Here is a 24,636-nt window from a genome sequence, read left to right on the forward strand (position 1 = left end):
TTCCCTTTTACACGAAAAAAACATTTTATTTAAACACAATGGACGTTGCGTGCATTTGCACATCATTATTTTAATAACATGTCAACATTGAACAGTAACAATCGGCTCTACACTGAATAAATCGTTAACTCTACACGTGTATACTTACTCTATGTACATTACAAATAGTGAACTTGACCGTGTTTGTTTTCCATAATAATATTGTTTTTGTGCAAACTGTTCGTGATTGCGTGCATCATTATGACTATATTTTTCTAGTAGGCACATACCAACGTCAGACATATCGGTCGGTACTAGAACTACTTGTTTACACAAACCATGATAATAAAATAATTTGATCGAATTGAAATATCTGAGAAAATTAAAATCTTATCATGACTGCAACAACACATTTTGGTGTTGGGATGATATTCAGGAAAACAAACTTTCCTAAAAGGGGCTTAATTCCTTGTTTTTAAATACGAATACTATTATTATTAGGTACCTACTTAGGTATATTCGAAACATACCCAAGTACCTACCAGCAGCGAGTGGCCGCTTAATTATGTATGTACGTTTATTGTAGGCGTCATTAAGACCCTGCCCCTAAATTGTAACATAAAACTTTAATCTTACCTTTATTTTGAAGAACCAACCGGCAAAAAAATCAAAAATCTCTTAAATTCTTTTAAAATAGTCAGTCATGCTGCTTTGAAAACTAAAATGATTATTATACTGTTTTCTAAACTTACCACCCCTAGTAAACGATCCGATTTACAATAACTGCAATTTTACAACAATATAGTAAACATGACGTAGCGCGTTGCGTAAAAATGCATTATTCTTTTCCCCTTGCTCTTTTAGTATTAAAGGAAAATAGAAAAAGGAACTAATTTCTAAGAAAATCTCTTGTGTTCCTGTCTATTCATGTATGTATCTTCTCCTGCGTTACCCCAGGCGAATAGAATTTTTAACGCTTTTCAAAAATGAAAATGATTAATCATATTTTATTTAATGATCAGATTTCATGGGAGCGTATGCCGCCACTTTCGTCAAATCGCGAGATAGATTCGCAGCGTGACCGAAACCACCACAATAAAAAGCTAGAAAATTAATTCTTTATTAATAAGTCAATTTTGTTGACCATATCTGACATTAAAAGAAGGTCTAGATTTAGAATCGAATTCTGTGATTCGAAATCAATAGTGTCATGTTCGAAATAATAGTGCTTAAAGTCGTGTCGTCGTAAATTCTTCAGCAATTGGATAAGTCAGCTTTCAGATAATTCAGCGGGATTCTCTACAGTACTAATGAGTATTGAGAGTACGGAATAATTGATAGTATGAAGTTTAAAATCTACGTACGAGGCGCTGATCAAGTTTCCATAGAAAATAGCTCTATAGTCGTTTGTCGATAGTCGAAAGTTATAAAAAATCGCGCTACTGCAGAGCACGTATACATATTTATCAAGATTTGAGGTCTATTTATACACTCTTGCAATAAGTAAGTATTTGTAATACATAAGTGCTTTAGAGGTTCTTTTGAGGAGTAACACAAGAATAAAATGAGTAAATTTTTGAAACAACATTAATTTATTTACAACTAATAAAATTAACTAAGTTCGTGTGCACACTAGTTATTCCACTTCTTAGACACGTCGATGTACTCGCCGTCCGGTGATTCATAGTTCTTGATCGGTGGCGTCGCTACTGTGCCGCGGATCTCGTACGGTATCAATGACAAGTCAGGCTGTGAACGAAGAAAAAATAATAATGTAGTATTAGAAAACGAAATGTTATAATCATAAGCTGTGTATTTGCTTCTAATGCAAGTGGCTGAGAGCACAGACAACCAAAGTAAGTTGTTTCAGTCATGATATACATAATAAGAAGAACTTGCATTAGATTCCTTTGAACAGTTAATGTAACCCACCACTTAAATTATTGTTTAGCATTCTCATAAAAAACAAAAAAACTGAATAAATATTTTTTACATCTATGAATATAAATAGGCTCTTTATAATTAATGATAACATTCAAAACTATATATACTACTGTACTTATATAATAACTGTGAAAGTTTGAATGTTTTTAATTCAATCACTCTAAAATAACAGAATAGATTTTGACAAAATTAAAGGGAGACGAGTTTGCTGGTAAAATCTAGTAGTAATAAAACCTACCATAATAGCCTCATTGTACAAATCTTCTGACTCTTCATAAAGTTTATCCAGTGCTCTCTTTTGTGCGGCCATGATGCGGTCTATTTGTGCCACATTGGCCATGTACTCCTCTCTCTTGTACCGGGTCCATTCTTTCTGAAGTAAAGCACGAGCTTCTATTACCTCTGCTGACAGTTTAGGCTGTGGCCTCTTTCTTTTGCTGAAAGTAAAGTTTTGGAATATTATTGTAAATAATATATTCTTATTACAAATCAGGTTTTGTTTGTCTATCTGAATTTATGGCTAAACAAAAGTTTAGTTTTAGTTCAAAAGGGAGAGACAATGAATGAAACAGATTCTATTGTTTTGATCAAAGAAAATTACAGGCCAAGAGCGAAGTAGCTACTAATATATAACATAACATATATTATATACATAATATATAATATAACAACCAGATGGCTGTTAGATCAACGGTAATTTTTCCATTTACTGATGACTTTTTTTCAAGAATATTTTTAACACTAAGATAATGATATAAATGGAGACAATTTTTCAGAGGAAAAACAGCTCACAAACAGTCCTAAGCTAAGAATATTTATTATCAATAAAAAAACTGTCATTTAACAAACATTAAAGGTAAAAATATATTGTGTTACTTACTTGAAATTATCAATAAGATCAAGTGGTACTTCCATTTCATCAATTGGTTTCAGTTGTTGTGCATTCTTCTCCAGCCTTCTGATTTGTTTCTCTAGTTTCTTACGACGCCTCTCCTCACGGGCTTTCACAATAGCTGGATCTATTTTCTTCTTCTTCTTCATTGGCTCGGCCCTAGAAATTATTATTTTGGAAGCAATTAATATAACTTTGCATTGACTTTACAGCATGTAAAACTTATAACTTCTTAGAGGGATCCTAAAATACGTAGAACACATGACTTGATACATATTTGTATAAAATTTAAAAAACAATAACATAGGTATCTAATTGTATATGGTTTATGAAACTCACCAAAGTTGATCTGTTATTTTGAACTGCAAAGCTGCTGTTGTAGAAACATTTCTACTGATCAGAGGATTATTTACTGTAGGACATATAGATAATCTGAAAAATATATGAATTTGCACTAAATTATATCGTAGTATACATAACATTTCAGTTTGCACATACACCACAAATAGATTGGAGGTTATGTTGACTTTTTACAAGCTCGTTGTACGTACCTGGTAAACTGTCTTAATAAAGACAAATTAAACATGTTTGTAACAATAATTACACCTAAATGCCTTTAAACTTGATTAAATCACGTAATAATGCAAAATATGGACTCGATTATATTCAAAATGACACTTGACACTTCGTATTCGCTCTGACAAGTCGTCGACTATCAGATCGTATTAGAGCTACGTTCCATTTTACTTAGCCTTCATCAGTGTCCCACTGCACTGCTGGGTATAATTTCTGAGGTTTATGTAAATATTCTTTATTTACCAACTACAAAGCTTTAATGTTATTTGTATTCATTGTAATGGTCTAGAGTGAGAGAGCCTGGAGAACTGTAACACAGGGCTACCCTAGTACGGGCTCCAAGTCTCTCAAAGGTTTATTTTCTATTGTGTATATTCATTGTAACACTGAAAAATTGTACTTACCTTTGAAGAGAAACAAATATTTTTTTATTATTATTATTTATTATTCAAGAAGTCATGATCGCGTTGCTGCTAATTTGCTAGAGCAATAGCCAGTTTATCCGCTTATAGATAAGTCGCAGTTAATATATTCGACAGATAAAGTGACGGCAAACTTGTAAAAAACTGTTATTCATTCTCTTCAGTTATCCGACGCCTTAAAATAAGTGATAGTGGCCCTAAGGATCAGGTAAATTCCTAAATACCTTGTATGCTACTACTCTTCAAATTCCTACGCATGGACGATACGGGATACCTATTCACAGGTTCGATTCTCAAGAGACATTAAAAAAATCCTAATTATAATATACATAATTGTTTGAAATCGAGACCTGCAGACTACACGACTGCTAAATACCTAATACTTTGGTATTATCTTAATGATGTGTACCTACCTGTACCTAAGTTGCAAGATTATTACCAGTCCAATAAGACATAAATTAAAATAAGTACTTTTCTGCATAAGGAGATAATGATTTATTAGCTGTAATAAAATAGTGCTTTTACAACGTTTTGAAACCTAGGTCTAGTTTAGCTGAATAATGCTACAAAACATCGATTTTTAGAGATGCAGCGCACATCCCTTCAGCATCGTATGGCGTGGCGTATGTCGCGTGTGAAGGAGAGGGGAGGAGTGTGTCACAGGCGTCTGACGCGTTGTGTTGTGTTTCTAGAAATTATAATTACCACGTAATATTTCCTTACAAAACCATAATTCTATTGTGCCTTGCTAGCTGCATAAAATAATGTTTTGATCAAAAATGGGTGATGGACAACTTATAGAGTTAGTAAAACAATATGAACCAATTTACAATACTAAATGTGACGAATATCGCGATGTTACACTTCGTAATTCAGCGTGGGAAGAAGTAGCTAAATCGCACGGTAAGACTGGTAAGTAATTAAAACATTATTGTTTTAATACGTAGGAACTGTAAGAAAATCTACATTGCCGTAAAATGATAACGTCGTATAAAACTTTAGAATCTCGCCTTAACATTGCACGTGCGTTCTACTTGCTACACGTATAGCCACTACAATACTGACTACGGAGCCAATAAGCCCTGAGTGGGGCGGAGCAGCGCCATCTTGTTCCGCGGTCTGTACTCAACTTCAGGTTGATTGAATGACCAAAATTATAAGTTAAACGTAATTGGCAGCCATTGATTATAACGAATTACTTAATAATAATAATCACTACATAGTATAAAACAAAGTCGCCCAATTTGTCTGTAGTCCCTTCGTATGCATAAAACTTTAAAACTACGCAACGGATTTTGATGCGGTTTTCACTAATAGAAAGAGTATTTTCTCCGACAGGTTTTTATATATAATTGAAATACATTGAAACTATATTAGCTGAGTTATAGCGATTTATGTCCAAGAAGTCAGAAAAAAAATCTAATTGAAGATTGCATTTGTGCGTGCGCCGCTTATACCGTTGGATACAAGTAAGAACAATGTATAGCAAAAACATTGGTCTTTATTAGTTCTACAAAAAAGTCTGCGATGACATATATCCAGCTTTTTTATTTAAGTCACAAAAACTACTTTTCTGTATTAAAAAAACATTTAATTCGTTGGGTGATGTTTAACTGGTGATATAACCAATAATACATATATCCTTATCAAAATAAGTAAGTTCATCATCACGAGCATTTAATTTAGATTATTTTTGCAGTTTACAGTGTGTTATTTAGACATATAGTTTAGGAGATATCACGATATTAGTATTGCGGCACGGTACGGGCCGGCCGCGGCGGCGGGGGCAGCGTCCCTATATATGGGAAACCTTTCTCATCGTTAAAATGAAAATGTATGTATACCTTATATTATATTTCAAAAAATGGAGACAAAGTTAATCTTCTAAAAATAAATGTAAATAAAAAATAAGTAAAAGTAATAAAATGTAGAATGTAAATAATTTAAAAAGTAAACAAGAAAATAATAGTTAGATGTATATAACAAAAGTAGGTAAGTACATAAAAAAAAAACAAAAAATATAAAAAAACGGTACATAAAAAATAAATAATACTAAAAGGTAGGTACTACGACTTTGATCTATACATATAAGACAAAAAAAAATCTGTACATTATTTAAATATTTTTTCCAAAAACTGATAGGGGGGGCGATCAAAGAAGAGTCACAGAAACCAAAAAACATTTTAATATTTTAAACGCGGTTAAGGGAAAGAGAAGTTATTGTGAATTGAAAATTAGTATCCAATATGTGTTGGTGCGTTGACTGTATTTGTCGAAGTAGCGGGATACACGCAAACGAAGTTGCGCGGGTCAGCTAGTTAGTGTATAATTAATAAAAATATTCAATCAAAAGTTTTGCGCTATAATTATTTTGACAAGAATGGTATTCTTTATTTTATCAAAATAGCGCCTGACATGGGCATATAGTGTTCCCAGACCTTGCTTACATTGGTTTTAAACAAGATTGCATGTTTCATGTTGAAAGGCGTTCTTACTTGTGGATTAGTGGCCTACACAATTACGTGAGAGAGAAGGGCAGAATATCAATTCTTTCATGTCTTAAATTTTAAAGACATGATTTAGGCAATCATCATTTAAAGACTTACATGTAAAATAAAAAAAGGAGTAACATTGAAAGACCTGTTATTGTTTATTTTCCTTTCAGTGAACGAATGTAAAGAAGACTGGAATAAGTTACGAAATTGTTATAACAATGCCTTGAAGAGGCGTAGAAACAAATCAAAAATAATGGCACCATGGCGCTTTGAACGGCAAATGTCGTTCCTAAAGCCATTCTTACAGGGGGGTTCTTTCAGCAGTGATCTTGAAGAAGATTCATACGAGAATATTCCTTCTCCTAAATGTATTCTACTACCAGAAGCAATGGAGAGTCCTGAAAGCGATCGTTCTACAACCCCTCCTCCCTCATCAAATATTTCCTACAAAAGAAAAGCAGTCCCTGAAGGAGATTTTACTCATTTTGCTAATATGATGAATTTAATGAGTTCTCCAAATATCAGCCAAAGAAATGATGAATTGGATGAAATAGATTACTTCTTCTTAAGTATGAGTAAGATGGTGAAAAGACTGCCGAGGTTAGATCAAATACGAATTAAAATGGATTTACATGAAGCTGTTAGCAAAGCGGAACTCAAACAGCTAGAAGCTCAACAAAGCACAGAGGATTATAAATAAATTATTATTTAGCTAGTTAAATAAGAAATCTAGGGTAACACAACTACATTTTGAATGCGTTATTTTTCAATAATTAAAATATTTTTAATTTAGTAAAACAAAATATGAAAGATGACACAAATTTTGTTTTTCATTTCATTCTTTCCTTTTTATTTTGTTGATTTCTAGATGGATCTCTAGATGGACATGGACTACCTCATTTTTTGTCACCGTCCGCCGCATTGGCGTACAGACAGAACAAAGGCATATCACACTTACAAAGACACACCTTCATCATCATATTAGAAATCTATTTTTTCTTAATAATTGCGTTTAGAAATTGATAAAATTCAAAATGCTATTTTTACTCATGCGATCACGCGTAAATAATAATACTTAGAGCATTTGGAATAAATTTCCTTCTGTAGCGTCACTGGTTTTTTCCAGTCAAAAGCGGATGAATGAATATAATAATATTTATCTAAATCTGTGCATTATTTTAAATTAGGTATATTATTTTCAGCCAGCTAAATACCAAAGAAAATAAAATAGACCTTTAATACTTTTACAAAGTTAGTCAATTAATGTGATCACAGATAATACCTATATTAAATTATTATAATGATTACTGTAATTGTCAGAAATAGTATATAGTTCAGCCACAGCAGAATCACACAACAAAAGAAGATAGGTAAGTATCAAAGTAAGCAGCTTTTCTCTAGTACCTATTTTGTACTGGCGGTTTCAGTATACTTTCAAGATGACGTCACCTGTTTCTAGATGGGAATCATCTGACCATTTTCAAACAATCATCATTACTTAAGAAAATAATAGAAGTTATTCCGTTCAGTAATGACCTTGTAATCAAAACAATTCCTTCAAATTACGGCTGTAATGGCAGTGTAAGAGACTTGTCAGTCAAAATTACGGATACATTTCCTACATGGTGTTTAAGAGGTTGCGAGGCGAAGGTTGAGTAGATATCAACGGTAACAACTAGGTACACAGGTATGTATTGTTATAAACCTGACATTAACTACTTATGTAGTTAATAAAAAGATATCAAGAAGTCCCTATGACTTATCAACAGTGAAACAGTTTGTAACAGTTTATCCTGATTGGTCTCAGCCTACCCTTATGGAAAAAAGCCGTGAATTGGTTTGTATGTATGTTTACCCTGTTACTTCTGATGTATTCCCTAAAAACATTGATAAAATAATTATTCTACGGTTTACCTTAAAAATTACTACGAAGCCCGTTGTATCATCAGTAACTTTTGAATTGGTAAATCCCATGTTCTATTTGGGAACAAATATTTCTATACGTTTGTTGTTTTAAAAATTATTACCAAAACTGTTTTCCTTTTCTCTAGAGTGTACGTGTCCCATACCGACAAACAAGACTTCATGAGATCAACATGCATCATTATTTTAGAAGCCTCAAACTACCTGAAATACTTTTCCTTTGTTCAACATCCTCATTGAAAGAATCTGTATTCAAAACGAAGCACTGAGCGCTGTAATGAACTTAATTGGCAATAACGGCCTCTCATGAACATAGTCCTATTTAACGAGGAAACTAAAAATCTGCCCAATTTGAACAGGTTCCGTATATTTATAAAACCTACCCATGTTTAAATTAACAAGTTTGTTTATGTAACAAAAACATCTACAAAAGCATAACCTGATTGAATACTAGTTACTATGAAAAACGACGCATTTACTGACCTATATAAAAAATAACGGATCTAAACATAAAAACATCATCTATAGCAAAACATAAAGCCTAATATCTTGTAACCACATAAAACTTCTGTAGGGAACCATAAAACATGCAAATTGTCTCATTATATTAAACAAAACTAGCAGTTAAGGCTCATCCTCAGATGCTGTGTATGTTTGGCATCATTCTTAGCCGACGACCGACGCCTTTGACATGTGCCAACGGTGAATTTTCGACGTTCATTTATTTATTACACGCGATCAATGGTGCGAAGCAGACGAAAATATGGATTTCAATTCAACAGATTTGAAAGAAAACGTTACATTAGATCAAGTGATAGACTATTTTAATTTGAACATTTCAAATGTGAACAAAAGTGATGTGAATCAGGTACATTTGTTCGACTTATATGAGGCGTACAGAGCAATAGAAAAGGAACAATTGATGATGTACAAGTTTGTGTCATATATTCTTGGGACGGTCATTATTTTAAGCAATTTAACGGTTGTCATATCCAGTGGACTCATACTCAAAAAAGGTAATTTGATTTATCATACAAATTTTACTTGTCTCATTTCTGTTCATGAGTGAGTAATTAATAACATATCGACGGCGGACAGGGAAAATGTATTATCGCCCATTTTTATTTAAATGAAGCTTTGTAGAGATAGATATCGTTGAAATCGGAAATTCCTCACTAATGGATAGGTACTAGGTAATTATACTCTTTTAATAATAGTGGTCGTTAGTATTTATATTATACTTTTCCTAGGGTGAGTTCATTAGTGATGAATGCCCGGATTGTTAACTTTATGTGGTTGTTAAGGTTACACTGTTAAGGAAAATTTGATTTCACAGAAACTATATTTTACGGAATTCACTTACGGTACTAGGCACTACACACAATTCTTTACTATAATGTAAGCGATTAACTGTGCAATGTTTACTTAAGTGATTATTACTTAGGTATGTCGTGTTAGCTCTTGATGATTGTAATATTGATTTACTAGATGCCACCATCAAGTACATTTAAAAACCCATCATAAAATCTATGTACAGGTTTATGACACCTGACAACAAACTAACTTCTATGTCCCACGCTTACGTTTACACGTTGAAATTTTATGTTTTCTCAAATTATGTGAGCCAAAGTTCGAAATTCCATGAAATTCTGGCAATGATCTGTTTATTTGAACGCATGAGTCAATCGAATATACATATTAGCAAACAGCTAACCGGTTGTTTGGTAAATATAGTGTCTCTAAGGTAGCGATGAACTAATCTTAGCTAACAGGCTTATAGTATAATACATTCAATTATAATTACTTAATTCAAGAAAAAAATAAACTGAAAGGCACCATTTTGAATCCCACTACGAAAGCCACGTGACACTTTTTTGTATACAAAACATACACGTAGTACATAACAGAGTAAGCAACTTAGAAATCATTCAATGTTCGATACTTTTAGCTTAAGGCATATCAATTCTTCCAATGTAGATACAGCTTTTATCGATACATACCTACCTACCTCATTACAAATTGAGTTAGAAAAGTAGCACAATCTCAGGCTTTCTTACATGAACTACATTAACTACTATCTTAAATTACAAGGGGACAACTTGTCCCTTGTCTCATACATTTACTTTTTGAAAACTGGAGGCTAGAATATAGCAGTTAGTCACTTCTTAAGATGAGTGTTAGATAGATAGGTAATGTAAACAATAATATAAGTGTACATAAGTTAAAATTAAAACTACCAAGACGAACATAGAATTCTTGCATTTTAAATAAGTTCACACATGGACTATAAGGATGATGGAGTGTAAATACTTCTGTAACGTTGGAGCTTAGCTCTTCATAAGTTTTACTAGGACTTTAAGATGGTGAAAGACGGTGTTGCAACGGCGTGAGAATTGCTTTGAGAAGCTATTCATTTGTACATGTGCAGTTGTACATTTCGCAGTTTACATTGTAAACGATTCCCTCTAAAATTTAAGTCATTCACTTCACTCACAAGAACTTATTTATAAGCAGAGTTTAGCCAAATATGAAATTACGAAAGTAGACAAAGTGCACGCCGGCGCGGCGCCTCTACTTCTATAACGAAGGTCAGTGAGTTGCCGCCGGCAATGATTGCTTGGCACGTCTACTACATACCCAGTTATTTTGATTTTTGTGTACCCTAATAACTTTCCTTGGTTTGGGTAAAATCTGTGATGGCCTGCAGAAATTTTACAAAACACTAAAGATAGGTAGAGCCCAGTGCCTTCGCTGGCTAGTTTTGATAGACGCACGACGATACTCTCGGCCACAATGTTGATTCCCTATTGGGAAATTTGAACTTACAATGTCAATGACGGCCTCGAGATTAATTAAAGCCATACCTTCAACTTGTTTAATAATATTTCAAAACTTTGCTTACGCATAACTATGCTATGCAATGCTTGCTTATTTTTGTGCGGGGAAAACCTTTAACGGTAATTGGTCAGCCGAGATGCCATACGTTCTATCCACTTATTTGCACCAGCACATACGTTGCTCTTTCCCTTTCCTTGACCTATGGTTGTAATAACATAAGCAGAATCCGCATCAAGCCACACCGCTCACATATATTTTGTAGAGTCGTGTCCTCCTAGTGACTGATTTCCTCAGCTTCCTCTGTTTCGCAACAGTTGCGAATGCGACTGCTGTGTTTTAAGTTCGCACCCTGGGTCAAGGAAAATTTTATTTCTGAGGTTTGATATCAGTTTCTGCCAAAACGTTATTTACTTGCTAACCCTTCTCGATTGAAACAGTTTACTTTCATGAATTAGGTACATTTCTGTTACACTGTAGCTTATGAAAGAGAATATATGAGTGCTTAGCCAGATAGAAAACAACAAAGGGCCGTTTAGTACAACTAGTTGGATAGATTGAAAAAAACTTGAACTAATGAACTTGTCACTGATTTATCGTTCGGGAGATTTTATCCTGCTGATCCTTCAGCTACAGTTTCAATATTCGGATTAAGAGAACTCTAGGCCGCGTATTTACTAACTATCGCAATCGGAATTCCTATATTCCTACCAATCGGTAGTAAATTTACATACAACTGACGTCTTTCGACAACGCTGCATTAATTTAGAAAGTTGCTCAATAGTGTTTACGTAAATTTAAATTAAAAATATCGGGCTTGTTTACGAGTCCGGTCATCATTTTATTTTTATTTCTCACTGATACGAGGACACGATGATAAAGCGCTTAAAACGCCTAGATCATTGAGGGGTGAGGGGTCCAGGCGGCGGGTCGATTAAACAAAGCAAGTGATTATAAAACAAGAATAGCTACTAGTTTTAGAACAGCGATAAAAAAATGGTTTAAGAAAAATTTCACCTCAATGGAGAATGTTACTAGGTATGCCAAATCGCTTGAAATTTCGGCTCAGTAAAGCCTGTACATGTACATGAAAACTAGTTTTTGTTTTAGTCAAAAATACCAAGTAGTTTTGATTTTACAAGCATTCGAAGTTTCAAAAAATATCGAGTCCCGCTAACAGCGTGACGTCATAGTACACCATGCCGCGCGGGTCGCGTCCCGCTTAATATCAAGTCTCCAGCCGTAGATGTAATAGCTTATGCAGTATTTTGTTGTGTTTTCGTCTGCTTATTACATTTAAATTGTAATAATAGTAAATATTATTAAAAAAGACTATGTGAGCCAGATTTAGCGTAATGTACAATGACGTCACGCCGACTCGCGCGGTTACAACTTGTTTTACTTATAAATCGCTAATTGACGCATCAAAGTAATTCTTTCACTAGTATTTTTTATTTTTAACAGAGAATATGGAGAGCTAATAATCCAAATTTGTTAACATTCTCCATTGTCCGAACTTGTGGATATCAAAGATGACGTCAATCTTGTCAGATGCAGCCGGTATTGACTTTTTAGAACTGCATTCTGCAGCTCCTTTTAGATATGGCGAATGAACTTTCTGACACATCTCATCACAAAACGTTCTAAAATTTAGTAAGAATTTATCCTCCGACTCCACCGCAATGAGGAATACCTACTTGTAAATAAAGCTTGACAAAACAAAGAAGTCACTATTCCACTCTTTGGTAGAAATCCATACTAATATTATAAATGCGAAAGTAACTCTGTCTGTCTCTCTGTCTGTCTGTCTGTCTGTCTGCTACTCATTCACGCCTAAACTACTGAACCAATTTGCATGAAATTTGGTATGGAGATACTTTGATAGAAAGGACATAGGTTATATATCATCACGCTACGACCAAAAGGAGCAGAGAACCAGTAAAAAATGTTACAAAAACGGGGAAAAATTTCACCCATTCTCTCTTATTGGACGCAAGCGAAGTTGCGCGGGTCAGCTAGTAATATATAATTTAATCAGTTTTGAATCCACAACAGTATCATTCTGCCTTATTTAAATTTAAATCAATGTGTGTGCCTATGCATGTAATTATACTCGTGAAGAAATTTATTAATTATTCATGAAATTTCATAAGTTATTAAACTAGCAAGGACAACACTCATCAACAATAACAAGAGTATAAATTGCTTGATATTTTAGTTTTGATATTTAAATTTACAGCTTTATTGAATACCTGCATAGGGATTGGTATTTTAATTAAACGAATAAGACACCTGTCTAAAGTTCGAAAGTTTAGCCTTGATAACTTTAAGATTACATGCCAAAGATTTAATCATATGTATGTGCTATCTTATGAAACCATTCTTAGTTATAAATACACAAGCACACGTGTTAGCATAAAGGTCAAAATATTTTATTAGTAAGGTAGAGGAAAACCTCAACTCTCAATTATGTTGAATATTACTTTCCCAGTTGTCACCCCGGAGAAAGTGCTAGAAGGACTACTCTATAGCCTATGAATCGGCTTGAGTATGTTAACGTAGCCTATGTTTGAAAAGTAAGTTTCAGTTTTGAGTGTATTTTTGCCATGCCATATAAAGAGATATAAAATATACAGGTAACTATTAGCAGAATACATAATCTACTGCTACATAGGTAAGTACAAACCGCAATCCGCCGAAACATATAGATTTGCTTCCTGAAGTGATAATAATGGATGTAAGTAGATATGTATATTTATCGTCTCATTCCACATACTGAACTATAATACGTATGATTCAGAATTCCTTGAAATAACGTACAAATAGTATCGTAAATAGTATTCATAAAGAATAGTCGTGAGGGACGCTCGCGACACGAGCTACGTTAATAATTAAAGTAAATTGATTATTATTTGCTCAGTTGTTTAGGCACACAGAAAAAACGTTTTATCATAAACCAAAACTGCTTGTTATTTATGTTTTTTACTAACAAAATAATATGTTGATTAGATAGGCATAAAGTACGTAATAGGTGTTCTAACGAGTTCTAAAGCAACTGACACACGTGGCTCCAATGACGTACAACGTATTATAGTCTGACAACTTAGTAGAGAGCCTTGGTACACATTTTGTCTAAATTATAATCCATTATTTTGTAAATTAGGTCGGGGAAAAAGTCTTTTCGCATTATAGTATGTATGAACTTGTAATAAAATCTCTTTGGCTTCAAGAATCACAAATGTGTAGAGAAAAGATTTTATTACAAGTTTATACCTACATACTACTAGCGGACCCGACAGACGTCGTCCTGTCTTTAATTTGCAAAAATTAATTAAAAAAACATTGTCCAGCGGTCAAAATTGTGAATCTAAACCATTCTCAGATCCCCTTGAACACACACAAAAAATTTCATCAAAATCGGTCCCGTCGTTTAAGAGAAGTGACATACACACTTACAGAAGAATTATATATCATGCGTAAAGACTTTTTCCCCGACCTAATATTTACAAAATAAAGAAATTACATCAAACAGGCCTACGTCAGCTGCAAAAGACGCAGGTCACCCATTTTCTAAATTCTCAATTTAGTATCACCCCCAGCCGCAAACTATCACCCTTTGTACTCCATGGGGGTGAAATGTAATCGACCGTGGGAATTTAAAACACTATGTTTGAGCACTAAGGTAGTCAACGTAAAGAAAAGCTTCTTTCACAGTACTTAGAGAGACCATTTGCGAGCACATTTTGAGGGAGAGTAGTAGCGCGTTTCTCTACATCGACAACCGGCTATTTTCCAAATCTGTTGTATGAAAACGGATACTGATAAGTGATGATACCGTTCTATATGCATTGTGATCAGAAAAAGCCAAGACAAAATATTCTTAATAACTGTCTTATAACACTTCACCAAAGTCGAAGGAAGGAAATTGTTCGATAAAACCATAGACGTTTTCTTTTGGTCTTCATTCTAAAAGTAAAATTTAACCCAATTACTTATGTTGACTCATCAGGATCCGGCTTGTTAGAAAAAAATAAAAAGAGCAGCAAACTGGTATTTTTTTACACCTGTCAATTTAAGCTTAAATCTGTTTTCCTCGAGATATTTTGCTAGAATCTAAATAGCTTATGAATGCTTTTTTAAAAAGTATAGGGATCCAAAATGGAATTGAGATCTTTGACCACAATGACTACCATTTAAGCCATTTATTTTTGTAACACATAAAGAAACATCACAAATACAGAACTTAATAACTAGTCAGTACATTTATGTGCAAAGCTCAGTATCAGCCACCTTACTCGTTTCGATCAACCAGTCCGTTTACACAATATATACTTAATATTCAAATCTATTTTGGGTATGTATGTTTACGTAGAATTTAAAATACTAATACCAAGTCAATATCTAAAAATATAACCAGTTCAGGATTTATTACTGTGCCCTACCCATTTTATCCTCTAGACGACCGGTCAACTAAATATCGTATAGTATTTTTATTAAAACTAGTCTACTATAATTATTATGCAATAGTACTTTTCAATTATGAATAAAAAGCTTTTTTTGAGAACATAAAATTCGATATTAATTAAGTTTTTCTATAGATTAATTAAACTAAAGTAAATCTATCATACCTATCAAGGACACAATATGTGGCATATTTTAATGCATGAAATAAATTAGAAATCACGGGTTGACAAGTTGTCCGGTCGCTTTACGATGAAGTTTTTGTGACACACCACAGTATACTGGTAAATGTACTCATAAGCTGAGTCCACTGCGTCGGCATCGGTGCGAATGAACCGTACATATTTGTTGCTTTGTATGAATTTCTATGTTACCGCGTCCACTGGATCGGCATTCCGGTGTCATAGAAATTAATACAAAGTGACAGATCCAGATCCAGTCCGTACGCTCTGATTCCGACGCAGTAGACGCAAGCTTGAAAGACTACCTTTAAGATACACGTATAACTTCAAAATATTGTTATTCAATACTTTTGATATTATTTCATGTGGTATAAGTAATAAATAAATAAAAATAAACAACAACCTGTTACAGGTCAACAGCCCAAGAGCACGTATTTACTCCTCGGCAACGTCTCCCTGGCGGACACCATTATAGGAATCGGCCTCATATTCGGAGTCGCAGTAGACAGCTCTGTCAGTTCAAATCCAATATGTGTATTCCAAATGGGTAAGTCTATTCAGCCACAACAATCTTTTTTTTATTACCAACATTTAATATATAAATGAAAAAAAGTAAAAAAAATAAGATTCCTGCAATGAATATTCCTTTAGTAGACATTTTGCTGTTTTTACTATGAGTAATGAGTATATTAATAAAACATCAATTTAATCAGCGTCAAATACCTATTAAGAGATCTTTTTTGTTGTTCCGTTACTCATAACAAATGACGTTCAACAGAACTTAGAGTATTGTTATGAAATCCACTTTAAAAAAAGAGCTTTTCAATTAATTATGACACCATCGATCGTATATTAGCAAATAAATGTCAATGATATTAGCAGACAGCTATTCCTACTCACTGGAGCAACTAAGAACATGTCATACTACTAACTGGATAACAAAAACCGGTCACTATAGACGCAAAAAATCCTAAATAACTTGTAATATGCTTTTTTTATCTCCGCATAATAATAAAACTTACCTCCATTTATACCTGCTGAATCATTTTGCTATACTAAAGGAAATAAATCAATTAAAATGGAACACAAATTCACTTTTTTAACAGCTGCACAAAAACTCGTAGGTAGGTAAATACGCTTGGAAAGCTTGAGGAAAGTAGTTTCTTTGGTATACGATTTCCAGAAACAAAATAGCTTGTTGTTCAAAAAAATTGGATGAATAACACATCAAGATACACGTGCCGTGCCATATTATACTGGTTTTATTATTCAATACTCGCCAGACATTATTACAAAACGGAACTGCACATATTAACGTACTTCGATGGAAAAACCTATTTTCACAGCGGTAACAGAAATGATTGTCAATTAGATACTTATATGAGGTTTAGTTAATACTTGTATGTAAATATGACAAAATAAATAAAAATGTAAAGATGTTTGTCAATTTCCACAGGTATGCTTGTGTGTCCAGCGATGGTGTCCATATTCAGCGTGGGTCTCATCGCAGTGGACCGGTATATTTACATTCTCCATGGTCTCTACTACCAGAGGTGGTTCAATACAACCAGAGTGAGAATTGGCATATTGATCATCTGGATGATCGGTAAGAAATATCCCTTTATTTGTTTTGTGAATAATTAATACTGTCGATACTCGATTACCATGAGCCTAGATAAATTGAATAGCCTAAAAACTATGGTTTTCTTTACTTTAAAGTAACATTATTTCCAGTGATAATACCGATGTTTAATTTTTTGTTTTAACTTCTATGGCTCATTGCATTCGACGACAATATTTTGTACTTAGATTAACCTGTAGTAAATGTGTAGTATTAACTATGTTTGTGTTAACGCTTATTCCAGGTATAACACTTGGATTCATGCCAGTGACAGGTTGGGTTAATACAGAACTGATACAAACCCGATGTTACTACGTCGCTCTCTTCCCCGGACCCCTTATATTGATCAACTCTTTCCTAAGCGTCGTACCTCTCGTTGCCGTCGCAGTTATCTACTCCATTATTTTAGTGCAAGCTTTAAAAACCGTTAAGAGTCTAAATACGAAAAGCTGTAACAACATAAATACGAGTCCAAAAGCAGAAGGCAACACAAAAATGAGAATTTACCGCGGAAGTAAAACTGACTCACAGATAAGTACTCAATCAGTCAAGCACCCCAAAAAACCATCATCTCCTAAACTGATTAGAAGTGCTACCTTTAATGTTAGTTACCTTGGTGGGGAAGAAATTATTATACAACCCGTAGCACCGCCTAAATATAAAAGTGCGAATGACCTGGCGCGTCATAAAGACAGTACAAATAATAATATAAATGCAAGCACTGAGAGTATAGGAACACATGATTCTGTTTTTAGCATTTGCACTACAGACTCTTACATTTCCGACCGCACAGTCGCTCCCAATGAACTAAAAACGTGTAAACTCTCTGCACAAGTCAAAAAAATATGTAACATGAACAAGTTAACTCGTAAAACGAAGGAACCAAACAAATGGCGAGCTATTACGATAGTTATGTTGACAACTGGCAGTGTTATAATAACGTGGCTGCCTTTCTTTATTGCTGTAACCTTCTTTGTTTTCTGCGAAGACAAAATGACGAACCCCAGATGTTCGTACATAAGGTATTTGCTAGGAGGTCCGCTGCCTACCGTGTCGTTTATGAACAGTTTGATCAACCCTGTAATATACGCATGGTGGCATAAAGGATTCCAGAAGTCAGTTAAGGCTTACCTCAGAAAATATTTTCAGGAGAAATATACCTGTTGGAAAGTCAGATAGAGCTATAACTCTTATTAATTGGTTTAAATTGTACATTATGTATTAAATCTAAGTCCGACAGTAACTGTAACTTATCCATGACAATTGAATGTGATTTTTTTATTATGTAAGTATGTAGAAGCTTATAAAGTTGAACTGAATTGTGTGTGCATTAATGTTGACATTCCAAAAATGCACTTATTGTAAAGATGCCCTTATCAGAATACATAATATATAATACTATATTATGCTTTATTCTTATCAAACGAAATTATAGAGTAATTATGTCTGGTGGCACCACTTCTTGATAATTATCGTTTACCTAAACCAATGGAATATTAACAGATATTTTGTAAATTCGCTTTCACTTTAACTTTCAGTTAAGTTATTCGACACTTATCAATAAGTCGTGAAACACCCTCAAGTACTTATAATAATGTTTTGTTAGTATCAGCTTTCTATTGTTGTTATAACAAAAATGTAATTTGTATAACATATTTACCGATATTTGACTAACTCCGCCGACTGAACACGCTATGCTTTGTAAATGTTAACCTAAACACAATTGTAGATTATTTGTACAGTAATATTGTTACTATGTGTATTTAACGATAAGTTAATCTAAGATTATCTCTGTTTATACAGAAAGACTGTTGTTTTTTCATTGGCATATTTCCTTTCTAACGAGATACTTTGTCATTATGGTCACGTTTTCTCATTAAGTTGTAAATTTTTCACACACATGTAGAGCAATAAGAAGAAAGTCTAGAAATTGGAAAATGCCAATGAATTTAATCCACCTGTATTGTTTTCATTGCTGTAATCATTTTACATATTTCACGATTATTAGAACAATTTTACGTAAACATAGTGACTGACATATTGAAGACAAGTAGGCACTTCTCTTGAAAATACATTTATATGTGTAATATCGAAATAACAGTTATCTTTCTGGTAATTTACACAGTATAATTGTACCTATGTCCTGATAATCAATTGTTTTACACCCAGCTACTTGCGACCTAGTTTTTATGCTGTTTATACATGATTGTATTTTAATTTATTCATTTTATCTACAGAAGATTTAATGTTCTGTTTCAGCTCTTTACCATATTTTTAAAACAAATAAGTTTAAAACAAGTTGAAATTAGGTACCAGGTGTGCTATTAGTATTACTTATACGTTATTAAAAAAATAAATCAGTTTTTGGTAAAGTATTAGATTGAAAAATATGCGCATTCTTTTATGCTTTGTTACAACTAGATTCTAAATGCGCTAATATATTTAATACCAAACTTGAATACAAACAAGCTAAGAGACTTACGAACTTTTTTTGCTACTTCAGAAAAAGTCGTCTCGATGTTCAACCTTTGTAATTCTGTAGATACCAGTTTAATTTAAAATACTTTATTGATTTAGTATTTAAAGCAGATGAGCTAAGTAAAAGATACAACGTGCCTTTAATAAAATCTAATTGTTGTAAACATGAAGCACTCAACACTTTATTGATACTGACGAGAATGCCTGACCTATGGCTAGACTTTACACACCAATTAACAACACGAACGCGGACATAAATAGCAAAGTACTGTATATTTTTGCAGAGACCTTAATAGATTTATTTGTGGTTCATACAGGTATATTTATATCTACATTGCCAGCGATGGGTTGGACCGGGCGCAGCTTTAGAGACTTCAGATGCTGGTACATCGCCGTATTCCCCTCCGCCCTACTCCTCGTTATATCCATCGTTGTACTCTCAGTCATTATCATAGTTTGTCTTCTATACATCTTAATTCTACGTAGTGCTGTAAAAACTGTCGACAAAATCAGAGAATTTAAAGAAAATAGCTACACGAACAAAGGATATCTCGATGACTTATCCTCCTCAGCGACCATCGTTTCCATATCCGAATATGCTGAAAGTATGGAAATGACAAAATTGGAGAAAGAAATTCATAGAACTGATTCTAATGTTACAAGAGAAGGGAGACGAGTTGGGTGTTGCTGGCTGCGACCAGCTAACCATCCGAGCAAATTGAAAGCAGTGAAAACCGTACTTTTAGTTACCATGTGTTTCTTGTGCACCTGGGCACCTTACTTTGTGTCTGTAATAATGTATGTGAAATGTGATATCATGAAGAACGGCTATGAATGCGTGCCCCTAGAAGTAATAACCTTAGGTCCACTGTATTTGCTGGGGTGTTGCAATAGCCTGTGCGATCCGTTGATATATGCCTGGAGACATTCAGGTTTTAAGAGGAATCTAAAGAGACTATATAGAAAATATATATGTAAACCTAAGATGTGATGACTAGATGTTTATAATTAGTTAAGTTAGCATAATTATTTTAGTCGTAAATTGTACTTATATGATAAGAGAAACAAGCATTTTGTTAAAATATTTATGTTAATTAAAATATTGACATTTTATCGGCATTTTATTTATACCCGCTTCATACCTGATTAACAACAATCAATATAGCACGAAACCTCTTATTCACGTAGAAGTCAATAAATATCTAAGTAAGTGACAATCGACTCTATTTTTTGGCACATCGATATCAATCAATAGCTTCAACAAAAAGTAGCTTGAGTGACGGGAAATCAACAAGTACTTACTTACAATCTTTGTCAGATAAGTTTGCATCTTTAGAATTAATTAGCGGGATATACACTATTGTAAATTGCCTTCGCAGCAAATGTTTATTAGATAAAAAATGGTGTTTTTGTGGGACCCTAAGTAGCCAACGGTGTCACTTGTCAAACCGAATAAAGGAGAGAGCCATCTCCGCATAAGTCTCACTCAATAAGGCAAGATAAAGGTGAGATGTTTAGGCCCTAGATTCTGATCTCCTCCATTCACACATTAAAAGAAGGTTACCACATAACTTTACTTTACCCCGAGAAAATCCGGATATTTGAAAGTTAAAAAAAAAGAAAGATGATTTTCTTTTACTTGTTTATATACAACGTCAATCAATAACGGCGCATGATCGGTCCTCAAGTGCAACTAACGCACAAACCACTAGGAGATAAATTTTTTGTGTTTACTGACTAGGTATCAATATAAAAACATGCCTACCACTGATGTTGATGGATTATTGATAACAGTGACAAACACGAGACTGTTTAAAAAAACATTCGCATTATGAGGATGTGATGTTTAAGTTGGCTTAATAGGATTATCGGAAGGATTAAACGCGCTCTAATCGAAGTTTATAAGGTGACATGATTTGAGAACCGGAGCCCAGTCTGTTAGCATCTGTGGGTAACAGAATGACGCGATTACTCGTATGTGTCACTGTATTATTTTGTGCCACCGTGGTCTACGGAGGGCATGAGAAATATGAAGGGTAGGTTGCCGTTTTCATGCATCTATTCAAATTCTGGCCATATATCGTGCACAGCTAATGTGACATTTTTTTCCAGGCATCAGTTGTACCGTATCTCGTGTACTACGGAAGAAATCGCGTACCTAGAAGCATATTTAGATCTTCTATCCATGACTCCAGCTGCTCGCACTTCGTCTGGCAAAATTGAAGCACTGGTGAGACTGTCCCCGAAGGATAAAGGACAGTGGCTTCAACACTTCAACGATAAAAATATAAGCTACAGAAAGATTGCTGACAATTTGGCTGAGTAATTAGCAATTAATTTTCAGATATTCCCTAATTTTAATTACCTTCTTACTTGAGAATAAATTTTAATTAATTTACAACAATTTTTAGTATCCTTCGTCAAGACGAAATCCAAATTGAAGCGGCCAGGTCTGCTGCTAGACGAGCCGGCAAGTCTATGACATGGGACACTTACTACAGATATAAAGAGGTCAGTGGTAAATATAGTTTATTTAATTATTCGTATTTACTTTAAAACTAAACCATATTAACCTAACACTATAAGCCTAAATAACTTGAATGATCTTTTTCTTTTACTATTTTAACTCTCGCACTAAGAATTGATCTTGTGTCGCGGGGACTTTTAAAAACATGCAAACAACGGACACAAAATACAACCAGACCCGTAACAATTATTTGTGGATCGCACAAATAATTGTTCCTTGTGGGAATCGAACCAACGACCTTCCGATAAATGACCTTAACCACTGCGCCACGGAGGCAATCATAGATAGATCTATAGAGAGCTATCTGTTAGATAATCTTACAATGTGCTACCATTACAGGTTAATGATTACTTAGACGAGCTCGCTGCCACTTATCCTGAACTCGTGACCGTCATCAACGCAGGGCTCAGTTACGAAGGTCGCCAGATCAAATACGTCAGGATCTCCACCACGCGCTTCGAGAACCTTCGCAAGCCCGTCATCGTTATCGACGCTATGGTCCACTCTAACGAATGGGTCACCACTCCAGTAGCCCTGTACATCATCAACCAGCTTGTCGTAGACATTGTAGACAGAAGACTGACAGAACAAATAGATTGGGTCATTATTCCTCTCGCAAATCCTGATGGCTACGAGTATTCTTGGGAGGAGGTAAGTGTTTCATATCGGTGTAACCTTACACTAATTTTGCTAAAAAGAAATCCAGGGACGTCAAGACAAAAAGCCAGGTCATAACTCAGACCAAACCCTATTGTTTTGGGTTTCTTAAGAATGCATATTGAACAAACAAGAAACATCTTAGTGTTTTAGTTTTTTTTGGAAATAATTTTCTTATAAGTCGTACGTGACCGATATCACGTGTATTGCGACCTACTTTATGATTTCCGTACATTTAATTGGACAAATGAATAAACATACTTAAATCAAACCCCTTATAGACCTCATCAGTATTCACGGCAAGCGATTCAAACGTAAGCCTAGTTAGTGAAAACAAAATGCAATGCGGCTTGTTATTTTTATGATAGCACAAAGACTACTAGAAACATGAGGTCATGGTCTTATTTTGGAGGATCTGTTCAAGATAATAAGTGTAAGTTAAGTGAAGGAAATGTTGATATTTAAATATGTTAGTTATTCCAAGAAAAAACATAGCAGTTTGTAAAATTCACAAAATCCCAACACAGTTTATGTTTATCCTTCTTCTGATTTCGAGATTCATTTGAACATACATAACTATTCCATTACTAACCAGCCTTTGGTTGTAAACAGGATCGTTTATGGCGCAAAACTCGCTCCAAGAACCATGAATTTGGTGAAGAATGTCCTGGTGTAGACGGTAACCGCAACTTCGATCATTACTGGGGCACCAGTGAGCTGAGCGCCGATCCCTGCTCCAACAACTACCATGGCCCCTCCGTTTTCTCCGAACCCGAGATCCGAGTAATCAGAAATGCTGTGCTCGCACATCTGCAGCGAACTCCACTTTACATTTCTGTACACAGTTGGGGAAATATGATTCTATACGCCTGGGGACAAAATGGTAAGAACCTTGATATTTTCTTATCTAATGATTTAACCCAAAATATATTTATATACATATAAGTACCTACGGTAACTAAATAACCTATATGTTCTACCCTATAGTTTAAATCTAGAAAGAGTTCGATTACCTGATAATTAACTTATGTTATTTCCACCAGGAACTCTTCCCGCCAACGGTCTGGTTCTTCACCTCGCTGGTGTCAGAATGGCCACAGCCATTGATGCTCTAGCTCTGGACAAAGCCGACCGATACGTCGTGGGCAACGCCGCCCATGTCCTCTATTTCACAACAGGCACGTCCAGAGATTGGACAAGGGCTATTGGCATCCCACTCACTTACACCTTAGAGCTCCCTGGCTACGAATACGGTTTCCTAGTACCACCGACCTATGTAAACCAAATTGTGAAAGAAACGTGGGCCGGTATTGTCGAAGGTGCAAATTATGTATTAAGTACTTGGTGATAAATGTAAAAGATACCTAATATTATTATAAGTAAAGTATTTAAGGAAACAAAAGTCGTTTTTAATCCAAACCAAATCAATACTGCAAGATAACAACAATCCTTTGCTAGCGTTTCATAAAATTAGTCTAAACGATAAGGGGAAAACGGTCCGATGACGAAATGAAAAGTTTGTTTTTTATTATTTCTGACTAGTTCTTAGCATCCGTTCCAATTGAATAGAAATAATTGAATATGGATTAGGATATAGAGCGTAAAAGAATGGAAATTTTTATTCCAGCATAGATAATAGCATTG

The 24,636-nt window shown here is 34.3% G+C and overlaps 4 protein-coding genes across 5 annotated transcripts; 3 read left to right on the plus strand and 1 right to left on the minus strand.

The window, feature by feature from the left end:
• Positions 1-1,548: 1,548 nt before the first annotated feature.
• mRpL40 (mitochondrial ribosomal protein L40) lies at positions 1,549-3,527 on the minus strand. Its single transcript, XM_076126446.1, has 5 exons — positions 3,367-3,527; positions 3,155-3,247; positions 2,804-2,974; positions 2,162-2,360; positions 1,549-1,728 (listed from the first exon to the last, which is right to left on the minus strand). The coding sequence occupies exons 1-5, from the start codon at positions 3,399-3,401 to the stop codon at positions 1,612-1,614; spliced, it is 615 nt and encodes a 204-aa protein (XP_075982561.1). The 5' UTR covers positions 3,402-3,527; the 3' UTR covers positions 1,549-1,611.
• A 937-nt stretch (positions 3,528-4,464) lies between these two features.
• Positions 4,465-7,118, plus strand: LOC142980873 (uncharacterized). Its single transcript, XM_076126445.1, has 2 exons — positions 4,465-4,725; positions 6,479-7,118. The coding sequence occupies exons 1-2, from the start codon at positions 4,593-4,595 to the stop codon at positions 7,006-7,008; spliced, it is 663 nt and encodes a 220-aa protein (XP_075982560.1). The 5' UTR covers positions 4,465-4,592; the 3' UTR covers positions 7,009-7,118.
• A 1,778-nt stretch (positions 7,119-8,896) lies between these two features.
• On the plus strand, positions 8,897-20,913 carry LOC142980870 (glucose-dependent insulinotropic receptor-like). 2 transcript variants are annotated; one of them, XM_076126441.1, is made up of 4 exons: positions 8,897-9,247; positions 16,122-16,256; positions 17,166-17,315; positions 20,126-20,913. In XM_076126441.1, exons 1-4 carry the CDS (start codon positions 8,995-8,997, stop codon positions 20,797-20,799), a joined length of 1,212 nt encoding a protein of 403 aa, XP_075982556.1. In that variant the 5' UTR covers positions 8,897-8,994; the 3' UTR covers positions 20,800-20,913. The 2 variants fall into 2 exon arrangements, with proteins under 2 accessions (XP_075982556.1, XP_075982555.1); XM_076126440.1 differs by having other exon boundaries at positions 17,575-20,217.
• An 845-nt stretch (positions 20,914-21,758) lies between these two features.
• LOC142980872 (carboxypeptidase B-like) lies at positions 21,759-24,384 on the plus strand. The gene is made up of 6 exons (XM_076126444.1): positions 21,759-21,844; positions 21,921-22,130; positions 22,220-22,319; positions 22,675-22,986; positions 23,605-23,875; positions 24,036-24,384. The coding sequence occupies exons 1-6, from the start codon at positions 21,768-21,770 to the stop codon at positions 24,338-24,340; spliced, it is 1,275 nt and encodes a 424-aa protein (XP_075982559.1). The 5' UTR covers positions 21,759-21,767; the 3' UTR covers positions 24,341-24,384.
• Positions 24,385-24,636: the final 252 nt, after the last annotated feature.

This window comes from Anticarsia gemmatalis, chromosome 19 (genome assembly GCF_050436995.1).
Source record: "Anticarsia gemmatalis isolate Benzon Research Colony breed Stoneville strain chromosome 19, ilAntGemm2 primary, whole genome shotgun sequence".
NCBI lineage: Eukaryota > Metazoa > Arthropoda > Insecta > Lepidoptera > Erebidae > Anticarsia > Anticarsia gemmatalis.

Excerpts from the sequence above, each read along its gene's own strand:
- mRpL40 (XM_076126446.1), bottom strand. The coding sequence starts at position 3,401 with ATGTTTAATTTGTCTTTATTAAGACAGTTTACCAG. Across the intron at positions 3,248-3,366 it reads TTATTAAGACAGTTTACCAG|ATTATCTATATGTCCTACAG; the intron begins GTACGTACAACG and ends TATATTTTTCAG. Across the intron at positions 1,729-2,161 it reads TGTACAATGAGGCTATTATG|CCTGACTTGTCATTGATACC; the intron begins GTAGGTTTTATT and ends CTTCGTTCACAG.
- LOC142980872 (XM_076126444.1), top strand. The coding sequence starts at position 21,768 with ATGACGCGATTACTCGTATGTGTCACTGTATTATTTTGTGCCACCGTG. Across the intron at positions 22,131-22,219 it reads ATTGCTGACAATTTGGCTGA|TATCCTTCGTCAAGACGAAA; the intron begins GTAATTAGCAAT and ends AACAATTTTTAG. Across the intron at positions 22,320-22,674 it reads CTTACTACAGATATAAAGAG|GTTAATGATTACTTAGACGA; the intron begins GTCAGTGGTAAA and ends CTACCATTACAG.
- LOC142980870 (XM_076126440.1), top strand. The coding sequence starts at position 8,995 with ATGGATTTCAATTCAACAGATTTGAAAGAAAACGTTACATTAGATCAA. Across the intron at positions 16,257-17,165 it reads AATATGTGTATTCCAAATGG|GTATGCTTGTGTGTCCAGCG; the intron begins GTAAGTCTATTC and ends CAATTTCCACAG. Across the intron at positions 17,316-17,574 it reads ATTGATCATCTGGATGATCG|GTATAACACTTGGATTCATG; the intron begins GTAAGAAATATC and ends CGCTTATTCCAG.
- LOC142980873 (XM_076126445.1), top strand. The coding sequence starts at position 4,593 with ATGGGTGATGGACAACTTATAGAGTTAGTAAAACAATATGAACCAATT. Across the intron at positions 4,726-6,478 it reads TAAATCGCACGGTAAGACTG|TGAACGAATGTAAAGAAGAC; the intron begins GTAAGTAATTAA and ends TTTTCCTTTCAG.